The sequence below is a fragment of the Alnus glutinosa genome, chromosome 9 (genome assembly GCF_958979055.1).
Source record: "Alnus glutinosa chromosome 9, dhAlnGlut1.1, whole genome shotgun sequence".
NCBI classification, from domain to species: Eukaryota; Viridiplantae; Streptophyta; class Magnoliopsida; order Fagales; family Betulaceae; genus Alnus; species Alnus glutinosa.
This window is the reverse complement of record NC_084894.1, coordinates 23,770,759-23,784,337: the sequence shown is the minus strand read 5'-3', so window position 1 is coordinate 23,784,337 and position 13,579 is coordinate 23,770,759. Positions and strand designations below refer to the sequence as shown.

Sequence of the window (13,579 nt, the reverse complement as noted above, 5' to 3'; positions counted from 1 at the left end):
AAAGTCTTCTCTAATGATTTACTGTATACTAGCCGTTGGAGCTTCAGCAGATACACCTGCTGTGGCAGCTATATCATAAGGTTTAACAATAACAACGATTTGTTATTGTCAAACCTTATGATACAGCTCTAGCTGAGTGAGTAGGTGAGAGAAATTAAATGCTGAATGATAAGGATTGGAGGTCTATGATTAAAAGGTCCAATCTAACGGCTGAAATTGAAATGCTTAAAAGGCTAGAGTTTGACAGCTGGCAAGAATCGAACAGTTTAAAAAAGTCATGGGAAAGCATTTGGAATGCGCAAAGTGGAGCAAGCTAGGAACGTGAGGAAAACTTGTTGGAGGTATAAAATGAGATGGAAGTAAAACCAACGACCAGGATTAAGTTAAATTTAAACGTATGGCTCAGAAGAGTGTGAAGAACACGTCGCTGATAAGATGGTTGAATGGGTTTTTGTTTTCTTTTTCCTGGGCTATTAAATGTGTAGTCCGAATTCTGCAGGTAAAGTCATATATGTTGAATAAATACATGGGTCATCATCTTACATTATTTTCCGTGATATTTTCGTAGAAATTAGTTGTAGATGAGGACTGAGGAGTCATTTCACATAGTTTAATTAATTACGAAGAGAATACTTTGAAGAAGAAGTGTTAACCACATCACAAGTATTGTTACAGTTCTATATACGTGTGTTTTTTGTCCGACCACCAATAACGTAGGACTTGATAATATCAAATTAAAATTTGCCCAGTAACGAAGGCTTTAAAAGCATATGATAATTTTGAGGGCAATGAAGAGTATATGATGCATACTGTAGGTGCATTTGGTCCAGACAATTTCAGCGATGAACACTTTCATATTTAACAAATATGACTTGATTTCATGCATTTCTGGAGTCCTTTCCAAATCCATGAAGCTGTTACAGCAGAGGAAGTAGAGAAGAAAGAGCCATAGTGGATATATTTCTTCTGGAAATGCTCCACCCATAAGGAATTAGAATGCAAGAACTTCCAGCCAAGCTTATTAATGAGTGCTAAATTTGTGATTGCCATCTTCCGTAATCCAAGACCCCCTTGATTCCTAGGAAGACAAATAGAGTCCCAAGATTTAAGACATAGATTACAATTCTTGTCGGGTGGAAAACCCCACCAAAAGTCTTTAAACCGACAATCTAATATTCTACAAAGAGAAACAGGCAATAAGAAGGTACTCATTGCATAAGCAGGAATTGCCGCAGCCATGGATCTGAAGAGAACTGTTCGCCCAGCCTGAGAAAGAGTCTTTGCCCTCCAACCACTAAGTTTGGAAAGAACTTTATCAATAATTGGCTGGAAAGCTTCCTTGCGAGAAGAACCAAGTGTCAATGGCAATCCCAAATGGAAAGGCCGTTATGGTGATAATCGGAAAGGAATTATGCCCAAAATACTTGAAACACTGGCTGGGGGGGTATTCTTACTGAAGAGGATGGAAGACTTCCCTGAATTTATTTTTTGTCCCGACCAACTGCAATATTTTTGGAGACCGCCCGAAAGGGCGAGAGCCTCAGTAGAGGTAGCCTTTGCAAAGATAATTAAATCATCTGCAAAAAGCAGGTGATTTATTGGCGGACAAGACTTAGCAATACAGATGCCTTTGAGCAGCCCCATAGATTCCTGCTAATGGAAAAGTCTAGAAAGTACTTCAGTTCCCAGAATAAAGAGAAAAGGTGAGAGAGGATCACCTTGGCGTAACTCCCGAGATGACGAAAATTTCCCAAAAAGAGATCCATTAAGCAAGATTGAAAAGGAAGTGGATGAGACACAAATCCTGATCCAGTTAACCCATGTAGGGTGAAACCCCAATTTACTCATAACAGATAATAAGAAATCTCATTCCATTCTGTCAAATGCTTTTTCCATATCAATTTTTACTGCCATCAGGCCACCTCGACCTCTTTTGGACTTAATCGTATGAAGGAGTTCATGGGCCATAACTGAATTATCCTGGATCGTCCAAGAGGGAACAAAAGTTGATTGATATAGAGAAATAAAACGGTGAAGCAGAACCTTGAGGTGATTAGCCAAAATTTTGGATATTATTTTGTAGATAAAATTACACAGGCTAATTGTGATGCATGGTTTGCCAAGTTACGCCCTAAGCCGGAAAAATGGATTCGTCCTCCATTAAATTGGCACAAGCTCAACTTTGATACTGCCATTCGTGATTCCTTTTCCTGTCAAGCTGCTATCTGTCGCAATCATGATGGCAAATTGATAAAGATGGCTACCCAGATCCAGTCCAATTGCTCTCCTAATAAAGGCGAGGCTTTAGCTGCAAAACTTGCTGTTTCCCTAGCTTTATCTCTTCAACTTGATCGTTTTATTATTGAAGGTGACTCTCAGGTAGTTATCATTGCTTTACAACAGCCATCCATTGTTCAGGATTGGCGTATCACTGACATTATTCACCAAACGCTAGACATGTTCCCTCCTGATTCTTCTTGGTCAGCTCGGAAAGTCAATAGAAGTGTAAATTTCGGTGCCCATTATGTAGCACATTGGCTGCAGCTCGATTTTCGTCAAGCAGCATTCCCACCCTTTCCTCATCAACTTATTCCCCTACTACTCAGTTTGTCAGTGTTGCGCTTGATTCAGATCTAAGGAACTCTGTTGTTTAGATATTAGTTCTTATTTTCTTTCCTTTCTTGTACTTTTTCAGTCGCATCTAAAAAAAAAAAAAAAAAAAAAAAAAAAAAAAAGAGACTCCTACAATAATAGAAAATTCCAAAAGAAAAACATCGAGAGCTGAATTAAAATTGTGGATGCCTGATATAGCAAAGAAAATTGCTGAATGCTTCCGGCCGCCAACATTGACTCTTTTTCCCATACTTAAACAAACGGAGCCATTTAATTAATAATCAGACAAAAAAGAAGTTGATGCAATTATTAATTTCTTTTGACTTTTCTTCACTTCTTCCAAAACGTATGAGAGGAGCTAATTAATTAAGTACGTAAAAGCTCTCTCTTCTCTTCTCTTCTCTTATTTCATTTTCTTCCTCTTGCTCGGCCGCGTACGAGTTACCACGACTCAGAGTCACTGGTCAAAAAGTCGTCTTCGCGGAACTTTACTTAATTGCCTGATTCGTGCATGGCCACAACCCCCGACCATCTATATATTTAATCACACGCTAAACAAATTCATACCATCCTGAATAATCCACCATTAATTAATATCAGTACCACCTCTTCCATTCCCTGCAATGACATCACTTGCGGTTTTTTCGTGGCTTTTCTTGATCCCCATTTACTCACTTTTCCTAATTAGCATTTGTGTCATTGGCGTGCCTGGGCAATGTTTAGGCAACCAGCAGTCCTTGTTGCTGCAACATAAACTCTAGGCTATTCACAACTCTTTATGTGTCTTTAATTATTAATTAGTTGCAGTGACTCTGATGCAGCTTGGGGGAAATGTTCATTGAAATTTGTACAATGTATTGAATGTATATATACTTTATCAATCTTCCATATATGTGTTTCTACTGTCGAAGAGTAGTTCTATTAAAGATTCACAGAAATTTGAAGTGCAATAGCTGTACTTAATTTTTAAACATTATGCATATTATTGTAATCCCCATAAGATCACTTGTTCTTCTCCCTGTGCAATTATATTATTGTGACAGACCTTTTAGGAACGTAGTCTTTGTAGGATTGATTAGGTGAATATGACAACTTCTGTTTTTAGGTTATGCTTTTGTAGCGGTGCATAATTTTATCATGGGTAAAGTTTATATACCTTCTTCAAACTAGCACTCAATTGATAATGTCTCATCTAATTTTAAATTTGGACAATGTTTTTCTAAACTACTAAAAATTGTCAATATTTTTCAATGACGAAAATACCCTTAATAAAATAAAATAAAAACTAAAAAAAAAATACAAAACAACCAAGGGTGGCCAAATTTAAAAATTAAAAGAAAATTTTAAAAAGTTTTTCCTTTTTTATTTCTAAAAAAAATAAAAAATAAATTTTTTATCTTTTGGACTTTATAGGGGTACTTTTATTTTATTAAAAAAAATGTAAGGTCATTTTTGTCTTTTTTTGACGTTTGGCGATACATTAACAATGTTTTGGGGGGACATTGTTAATTGAGTGATAGTTTGAAAGAAGTATGTGGACTTTTCTCTAATTATTTTGTATTGCCCTAGTCTCATGTCAAGAGTCCAATAAGAAGTAGATCTCCAATAAGGGATTTGATTCCTATTCTTCTTAGCATAGTTAGAGTCCTAGTCTAGAGTTAATAGAGTCAGTCTTAATCCTAGTCAATCAATTGATAATACATTTTACTGTTTTTGAATATCACGGTTCTCTCAAAGTGGCTATTAGAAGTCATGACGTACATCCTTCGACGAGCTCATTTATCATTTTCTTGTGTTTTGTACTAGTTAGTGTGCATCAATTTCATTGTGCAATTATTCAATTAGATCATGTAAAAGAACTTTTGGATGATATTGACTTACACCAATGTTGTACACCTGATTACTTGCAGAGATATGTTGCTCTAAGTTTACTTTGGATGAAATTTGCTGAAGTCTGTAAGGCCTCTCCAGTGACAATTATGCTAAGTTGCTGATGTACAAATTTATGTGTAATAATTTGAACTACCTTTGTCTTGTTGTTTGAATTCTAATTATTTTCCCTATTTATTGTTATGTTTTACTGTTGCTTGTGCTTGAAAAGCATGTGGACTAAATCCTACTCAATAAATAATTAATGAAGAATATCTCTTCTAACTCTAATGAAGCATCAACAACAACATACAGATATAAATATTTGATCTGATATCTACTACTCTTCTGTTTGATAGATTGAATGAAAATTGTTTCTGGCTCCACTAATCTTGTGCTCTTTATTTAGTTCAAATCAGACCATTGGATTGGGAAAGTAATGCATCTAGGGATTTTCAGTTTTAGGCCATAGGATTGGGAAAGAAATTTCAAACACCTAATATGCATTGACCTCCTAGGGAATCTTGTTTCCTGTCTATTCTAGTTTGGCTGTCTTAAAATTAAATTAAATTAAAAATGCGACTTCTATTCGTATAGTTTGGCAATCTTAAATTCCTAATTGTTTTCAAAAGTAAATTATACATGAAAATCCTATATTCTCGAAAATTTTTAGAAATTCCTAATTATTTCAAACATGAAAATAGTTACATTTCTGAAAATTCAAATGACTAAGCATCAAATTTCTGAAAAATGTAAACACAAAAAAATTGTTGAATTCCGCTAACCAAACCAAAAGTTGTTGCTTTCCTGAATCAAAGAACCAGTAGGAATTCCCCCACCCTCCACTTGTTTTCCACATTCCTCCTTTCATTCTAGAATTCTGCTTTCTATGACCCAACGTTCTAAATTTTTTTTTTCACATTCTTTGTATTGTTGAGAGACTTTTCGAGGTGCATGTCATTACTTGTGCCTCTTTTGTTTTGCTTACCGTTTTATACGGCCGTTACAGCGAGGATCTGGTCATTATTTATATTTTTTGCGGTATTTTTATTTTGAGTTTGTTGTCGGAAAGTTCACCCATTTTTCAATGTTTTGATTCCCAACTCGATAGAAAAAGAAGTTAAAATTCTGTGTTCAGAGCACGTTGTATTGGTATATGTTGCCCCTTCATAGAAAGTCCGAGTGGTAATACTCTTGACTGACTCAGAATATTAAATCCAAAGACGATAGACTATGAGAAATAAATTTTATCATGTAAATTATCTGTACGTGAAGTCAATCCTCACATAAATTTCAAAAAAAAACAAATTAGGCGTCAAAAGAGACGATCACGTGTGATTCGGTGTGAATATATAATCACATTCCTAAAAATTCAAATTACTCAACCTCAAATTTCTCCAAACGTGTGAATAAAGCTGCCTTGCCTGCAGAACCGGACACAGAAGAAGGATAAAATATTAAGGTCTCTCTTCTCTTACTTCATCGATCTTCTTCTTCTTGGTTGGCCACTTGTATTTTCATCTATATATATTCGAGAGTCACAGGTCAAAAAGTCGTGTTACTGGAACTTTCCTCCCCTCATCCTCCACCATTATATTTTCATCTATATATTTACTCACACACAAAACAAATCAATACCATCCTGAATCCACCATTAATTAATATCACCACCTCTTCCATTCCCTGCAATGAGACTTGCGGCCTTTTCGTGGCTTTTCTTGATCCCCATTTACTCACCTTTCCTAATTAGCATTTGTGTCTTTGGCGTGTCTGGGCAATGTTTCGGCAATCAGCAGTCCTTGTTACTGCAATTGAAGAACAACCTTACATTCGATCCTGCTAGGTCCAACAAACTTGTTAAGTGGAATCAAAGTGCTGATTGTTGTTCTTGGGAAGGCGTAACCTGCCACGAGGGAAGTGTTATTGGTCTCGACCTGGCTAGTGAATCCATCTCGGGTGGACTTGACGATTTAAGTAGCCTCTTCAGTCTTCATCTTCTCCAGAGCTTGAATTTGGCTTACAACGACTTCAACTCTTCTCAGATTCCATCAAAGTTTGACAAGTTGACGAATTTGAGTGATTTGAATCTAGCAAATGCTGGCTTTGCAGGGCAGATTACTTCCACTCAGTGGGAAGAACTTCTGAATCTAGACACTCTTGATTTAAGTTACAATTCATTGAACGGGGATATTCCAGTTTCATTGTTTCACCTCCCATCATTGCAGGTATTACAACTTTCCAATAACCTATTTTCTGGGCAACTCAAGGAATTTTCCAACATTTCTTCTTACAAACTACTAGAGCTTGATTTGAGCAATAACGAGTTGGAAGGGCCAATACCCATATCTATCTTTGGGCTTCCAGGTCTTGCATCCCTCATTCTTTCTTCAAACAACTTTGATGGCTCCAATTTGTTGGATGAATATAGTGGTTTTAACCTTTCGTCTTCCCACTATCCCACTTGGTTAGGCTTGGCTTCTATCAAGTTGAAAAAAATTCCTGATTTCTTTAGAAACCAATCCAAATTATACTCTTTAGACCTTTCAAGGAACCAGATATATGGAGAGGTGCCTAATTGGATCTGGAAACTTCCCCAACTTAGATTTCTAAATCTCTCCTATAACAACTTGGTCACTCTCAAAGGACCTATCTCCAATATCTCTTCTATTTTTAGGACGAGATCTCTAGACTTTCGCTCCAACCAGTTCCAAGGCCAACTCCCAGTTCTCCCACCTGTCAGCTACTTGGATTTCTCCATGAATAATTTTCATTCTGCCTTACCAGCTAGCATCGGCCAGTCCCTTGAATTCACACAATTCTTTTCTATTTCAAGTAATAAATTATATGGGAGTATCCCTGGATCCATATGCAATGCTTCATTTCTGCGATTTCTAGATCTGTCTGATAATTACTTCAGTGGCACAATTCCCCAATGCTTGAATGAGATGAGTGGGGCTCTTCAGGTGTTGAGTCTAAGGAGAAACAATCTCAATGGTACAATTCCTGATACATTTTCGGAGTCTTGTAATTTACATACTTTAGCTATTAATAAAAACCATCTAGAGGGAAAGTTACCGAAATCTCTGAAGAATTGCCATTCATTGGAGGTCTTGGACGTTGGGAACAACCACATCGAGGACACCTTCCCATATTACTTGAATGGATTAGCCGCATTGAAGGTTCTTATTTTGCGATCTAACAAATTTTATGGGCCCATTGGTCATCCAGAGATTGCCCCTTCCCCGAAGCTTCAAATCATAGATGTGGCTTCAAACAACTTTACTGGTCACCTTCCAATAGTACTCCTTTCTACTTGGATGGCGTTGACCGATCGTGCACATGAGGCCAACTCAAAACTCAATCACATCCAAATTGGCATTGGTAGTTTTTATTATCAAGATACCGTAACAATTACTAGCAAGGGTTCAGTGGTGGAGCTGGTGAAGATCTTAACTATCTTCACCACCATTGATTTTTCTTGCAACAACTTTGATGGTCCTATACCTGAAGAAATTGGAGAATTCACATTGTTATATATTCTCAACTTGTCACATAATGCTTTCATAGGCCAAATACCAACATCTCTGGGGAAATTGAGTAATCTTGAGACACTAGACTTGTCAAGCAACAAGCTTACTGGAGAGATTCCTATGCAACTCGCCAATGGTCTTATTTTCCTTTCGGTCCTCAACCTTTCCTTCAACCAATTGGTGGGACCTATTCCATTTATCAAGCAATTTGCTACATTTTCGGAAAATTCCTTCAAAGGAAACGAAAGATTATGTGGGTTGCCTTTGAAATCACAGTGCTCACATGAAGAGCCACGATTGTCACCTCCAACGACGTATGAAGAATCTCATAAGAGTATGATCGAGTGGAATTACATAAGTGCTGAACTAGGATTTAGTTTTGGTTTTGGAATTGTTATGGGACCCCTTATGTTTTGGAAAAGGTGGAGGATATGGTATTACAAACATGTTGATGACATTCTTTTCAAGATATTTCCTAAACTGTATCTTGGAAATGAATATCGTCGAAGACCAGCAGTCAACAATCAGCAGCTGAGGCACTAGTTATAGTTATGATCAGAAGCAACACTTCCAGGTTTGTCATGACAAACTCTTGCCTTTTTACTTTCAAAAAAAATCAAAATGAAAAATTGATCCACGTAATTGGATGCTAGGTTTTTCATAAGGCATGACTTCAATGGCAAATGTAACTTTACACAGCAACCCAAATGAGGAATATTGCCCACATTTCCAAGCATCTTATTTACAGAAATGCATGTGGGCTTCCATAGGCCTAGGAATCGAAGATGCCTTGAATCAAATGGCCTTTTATGACTATTTCTTCACAATTCATTTTGTATCTTTAATTAGTAATTAGTTGGAGCGACTCTGATGCAGCTAGGGGGAAATATTCTTGAATTTGAGCAGTTGATAGTTCTTGTTTTCTGTTATGTATCATTGTGCCTATTCTCTTGTCCAAAAGATTTTGTAGTGATTCATGTTAGAAATGTGTGTGAAATTTCTGCAAACGCTTGTAATAGAAGAGCGGATTCAGAGAGGCTTGGGTGAAAATGACTTTTGATTGAAAGGATTAACTAACTCCTTAATTACTTTCACTTGCAGAGATATGTTGCTCCAAGTTTACTCCGGAGGAATTTGTTGAAGTCTGTAAGGTCTCTTTGATGACGCTAAATGATTCACAGTAATTTTGTGACACTGTTAATCAAGATGATTATGAGTGTACCTCTTTGAATTCTAATTATATTTCTTGTTTAGTGCTTTATTTTAGTGTTGCTTGTGCTTGAAAAGCATGTCCGACTAACTTGGCGATGTAACACTTGTTAATAAAAACTAAGGTGGAAATAAAATTTTTAAGTCGTTGATTGTTAAAATATTTATTAAATAATTAAATTTATCTATTTCTATCAGCTTAAATTTTTGGGACAAGTAGTGATTAAACATGGTATCTATTCGAACCTTATCTCCTTCATTTAGCTTTCATTTTTCAGTTAAATATTCAATATGTTGGGTCTCACCTATTAAAAGAAAGTTTGAGCCCACACGTAAGAATGGATGTTAAAGAATTGATTAAATAATTAAATTTATCTTTTTCTATTAGCTTAAGCATTTGAAACAGGCGGTGATTTAACAAGAAGATGCTGCATGAGTTGGTGGAGGCTTTTTAGTGAAAATATTAATAATTCTAGCATTTTTCAATAAATAAATACACTAGACGACTCATCTTGCACACAAAAATAAAGTTTAAATAACGACAAAATCTAAACCATAGATGGAGAAGACCAAAAGCAGAGTCAACCATAGGTGAATGGTTCCCTTTTTGTGTAAAGCATCTTTAGGGTTTTTTGTGATAGATGAAATGGTCATCATATATGAAATTAAATTTAAAATTTGTCTGCTTTTATTTCACATAACCATGTGCGTATACAGTATAAAGAGAGATTATATGTATTGATTAAAGAGAGATTGAGAGACTATGTATGATCAATCTATGAATAAGGATAGAATTAGAAATTTATCTTTAGGGACCAGATTATATCAATTTTTTTTTTTCTCAAGGGCCAAAATAAGAGGAAAAAAAAAAAGAGACCTAAACTATTTTTTTTTTAAAAAAAATAAATAAATTTAAATATCAAAACCCTTTCTTTTTTTTTATTTTTTTTTTTAGGGGGACCACCTACGTCCCTTAAGTCTGCCTCTCAATTTAGATAGGTTAGTCCATTACATAAAAAAATATTGAGAAAGATACATATGCTTTCTCAAACTACTACTCATTGTCAATATTCCCTTCCAAAACTACTTATTACACCAATGTCCACTTAAACTACAAAAGAAAAATTTTCAATGTACCCATTTTGTCTCGAAAAAGACAAAATTGACCTTAACAATTTTTTAAAAACACAAAAATACACTTAAAAATTTTTTTTAAAAAAAAAATGGTGAAGACCCACTGCCTGGGTCACCATTTTTCAAATTGTTCATTTTTTATTAAATGTATTTTTGTTATTGAGGGACATTGATTATTTTTATTAGTTTAAGAAGATATTGACGCAATTTGGATATACATTAACAATGAAAAATTGCTTGTGAGGAGTATATGTATTTTATATATATATATATATATCTCTTAAGATGGGATCCTCTGATTCCTTTCCTTTGGTTTTGAACACACTTTGATGACCTTTGGCAGAAAACGACACAAACAAAGCACGCATGGTGTGTATTCCATGTAGACTGAGTCACTGAGGCAACGCGTTTTCTTGTCGTTGGAAAGTCATTGTCAACAAGTTGCTTTTTAAAGGCATGAAAACATTGAAAAGCAACTTCTTTTTTATTTTACTCGGATAAGGGGAATTGCAATTATTTATTTTAAAATGAAAGATTATGATTTAAAGGTGATATATTTATTGATGTATATGAAGTCAATGTCAATATATTTCACGTGGGACCCATGTAGTGAAACTCACCCCATATTTCTACGACCTTGCACAACTGTTGTACATCAATCACTCATCTTTTGTGATATGCCAAAAAAACAATTTAGTTGTTGGAGTCAAGTTGTGTTAAAACATTGAAAAATGCTCAAATTACAACAAGTGCACTACACCAAGGCATATTGAAGGGACTCACATGTGTAAGCCTCACCCCAATGTGCCTTGGTGTTATGCATTTGTAGTGCGCTTGTAGTACATGTATCATCTCCCTAAAACAGTTGACAGATTTTGTTAGATGATACATCAGCATCAATAAAATAACGACACGTGTCACTCTTAATGAAAAAAAATTTAATATACTACAGGAACTTCTGAATTCACTTTGATAAGAAAATTAGCAATTTGTAATTTAGTTTAACCAAATGGACTAATTTTGTATTTATCACTAAAATGAAATACAGACAACGAGCCTACAGAGCATAGTTTGAGGGGAGAAGAGAGGTGATAATGCTCTGAAAATGTTGGTGGAGCTAAACATTATTAATAAACTATATAGCTTAAAATAGACTAGAAACTTTAAAATTATGTTTGTTAATGTTTATATATATATTTTTTGGATTGAAAAATTGTTTTATTATGACATAAATGTGAAAACTCTTTTTGTGCTTTTAAGAGTAATTTGTATTGGATTCGTGTGTCATAGATAGAGTTTGGATTAAAAAAATTTCAAACTGTATTTATGGTATTGTAACCAAAGAGCAATTGTACGTCTCCTGTGTGATTGATTTTATCAAATAAGATTATTAATTTGTTAAAAAAACAAAAAGGTAATTTGTATTGGAGTTGTTTGTTAACTTTTCTTTTTAGAAGAGAAATCGAAAGGCAGAAAACAAGAATTTTAACAAACAAATTTCTCAATATGCTAAATTGTCTTAATTTTAGATGAATTGTGTTAGAGCAAATTTTCTGAGAGTCAGATCTACAATAAAACTTTTGCAAAACTAAGAACATAGTCGTTGGAATTCATTGTTCCCAAGGGGACCGATAACATTTTAATATTTAAGTCAGTATAATATTTGAGAGGAGGATAATGGAATGGAGAGAGGAAGAGAGAGGTAATATACCTCTGTGCCTATTTATAGAGAGAGCAATGGCATGAACCAGTTGTGTTTAAGGTACTCTGACCTTAGCAAGGGAAATGGCAAAAAATGAGAGAAAATGGAATGAGGCGCATCTAAAATGGGAGTTGCAATCATATTGACTTTGCTCCACGCGTGCACCTGAACAGAAATCAAGGCAAGAAAGTCGAAAGATACACAAATGAGTGGGCTTTTGCCCTGTCATCCAACACCATACAAAGGTTTTATTTGGTAAAAATATGTATAGAACAGAGTAGTGGGTTGCTAATTTTGAAATTAATAAAATGTGATGATATAATATAAAGTATAAAAAATTTGTATAAAAAAAGTGAAAATATTTTGTATTATAATGAATTTTTTTTATTTAAATAGTAATAAAAAATTATTGATATGATATAAAAAATATAAAGTAATACTTTTGAGTAATAAGTGAGACCCAACATACAAAACTTTTATTTGTAATGTGAGGTTCATGCATATTAAAGGTTAGCGACGGTACAATTCCTGATACATTTCCAAAGTCTTGTTATTTACAAACTTTAGTTGTCAATAAAAACCATATAGAGGGAAAGTTACCGAAATCTGAAGAATTGCCATTCATTGGAGGTCTTGGACATTGAGAACAACCACATTGAAGACGCCTTCCCATTTCACTTGAAAGAATTAACCATATTAAAGGTTCTTATTTTGTAATCTAACAAATTATATGGGCCCATTGGTCATCTAGAGCTTGATGCCCCTTGGCTGATGCTTCAAATCATGGATGTAACTTCAAAAATTTTTATCGGTCAACTTCCAATAGTACTCCTTTCTACTTAGATGGCGTTGACAGATCGTACACATGAGGCGCACTCAAAGCTCAATTACCTCCAAATTGATATGGGTATGGCATATCATCAAGATACGATAACAATTATTAGCAAGGGTTTAGAGGTGGAGCTGGTGAAGATCCTAACTATCTTCACCGCCATTGAATTTTCTTGCAACAACTTTGATGGTCCTATACCTGAAGAAATTGGAGAATTCACATTGTTATATATTCTCAACTTGTCGCATAATGCTTTCACAAGCCAAATCCCAGCATCTTTGGAAAAATTGAGTAATCTTGAATCACTAGACCTTTCAAGCAATAAGCTTTATGGTAATATTCCTATACCACTTGCCGATGGTCTTATTTTCCTATCAGTTCTTAACCTTTCATTCAACCAATTGGTGGGACAGATTCCAATCATCAAGCAATTTGCTACATTTTCGGAAAATTCCTTCAAAGGAAACATAAGATTATGTGGTTTGCCATTGAAATCACAATGCTCACATGAGGAGCCACGATTGTCATCTTCAACATATGAAGAATTTCATAGGAGCATAATTGAGTGAAATTACTTAAGTATTGAATTGGGATTTATTTTTGGGTTTGGAATTGTAATGGAGCCCCTTATGTTTTGGAAGAAGTAGAGGATATGGTATTACAAACTTGTTGATGACATTCTTTTCAAGA

General features: G+C 35.0%; 2 protein-coding genes across 2 annotated transcripts; both read left to right on the top strand.

Moving 5' to 3' along the window:
- The first annotated feature begins 6,074 nt into the window (after nt 1-6,074).
- On the top strand, nt 6,075-9,358 carry LOC133877485 (receptor like protein 22-like). The gene is made up of 2 exons (XM_062315804.1): nt 6,075-8,586; nt 9,114-9,358. The coding sequence occupies exon 1, from the start codon at nt 6,171-6,173 to the stop codon at nt 8,553-8,555; it is 2,385 nt and encodes a 794-aa protein (XP_062171788.1). The 5' UTR covers nt 6,075-6,170; the 3' UTR covers nt 8,556-8,586; nt 9,114-9,358.
- Nucleotides 9,359-12,900: 3,542 nt separating this feature from the next.
- Nucleotides 12,901-13,458, top strand: LOC133876868 (receptor-like protein 43). The gene has a single exon (XM_062315107.1). It carries the CDS (start codon nt 12,901-12,903, stop codon nt 13,456-13,458), a length of 558 nt encoding a protein of 185 aa, XP_062171091.1.
- The last annotated feature ends 121 nt before the right edge of the window (nt 13,459-13,579 follow it).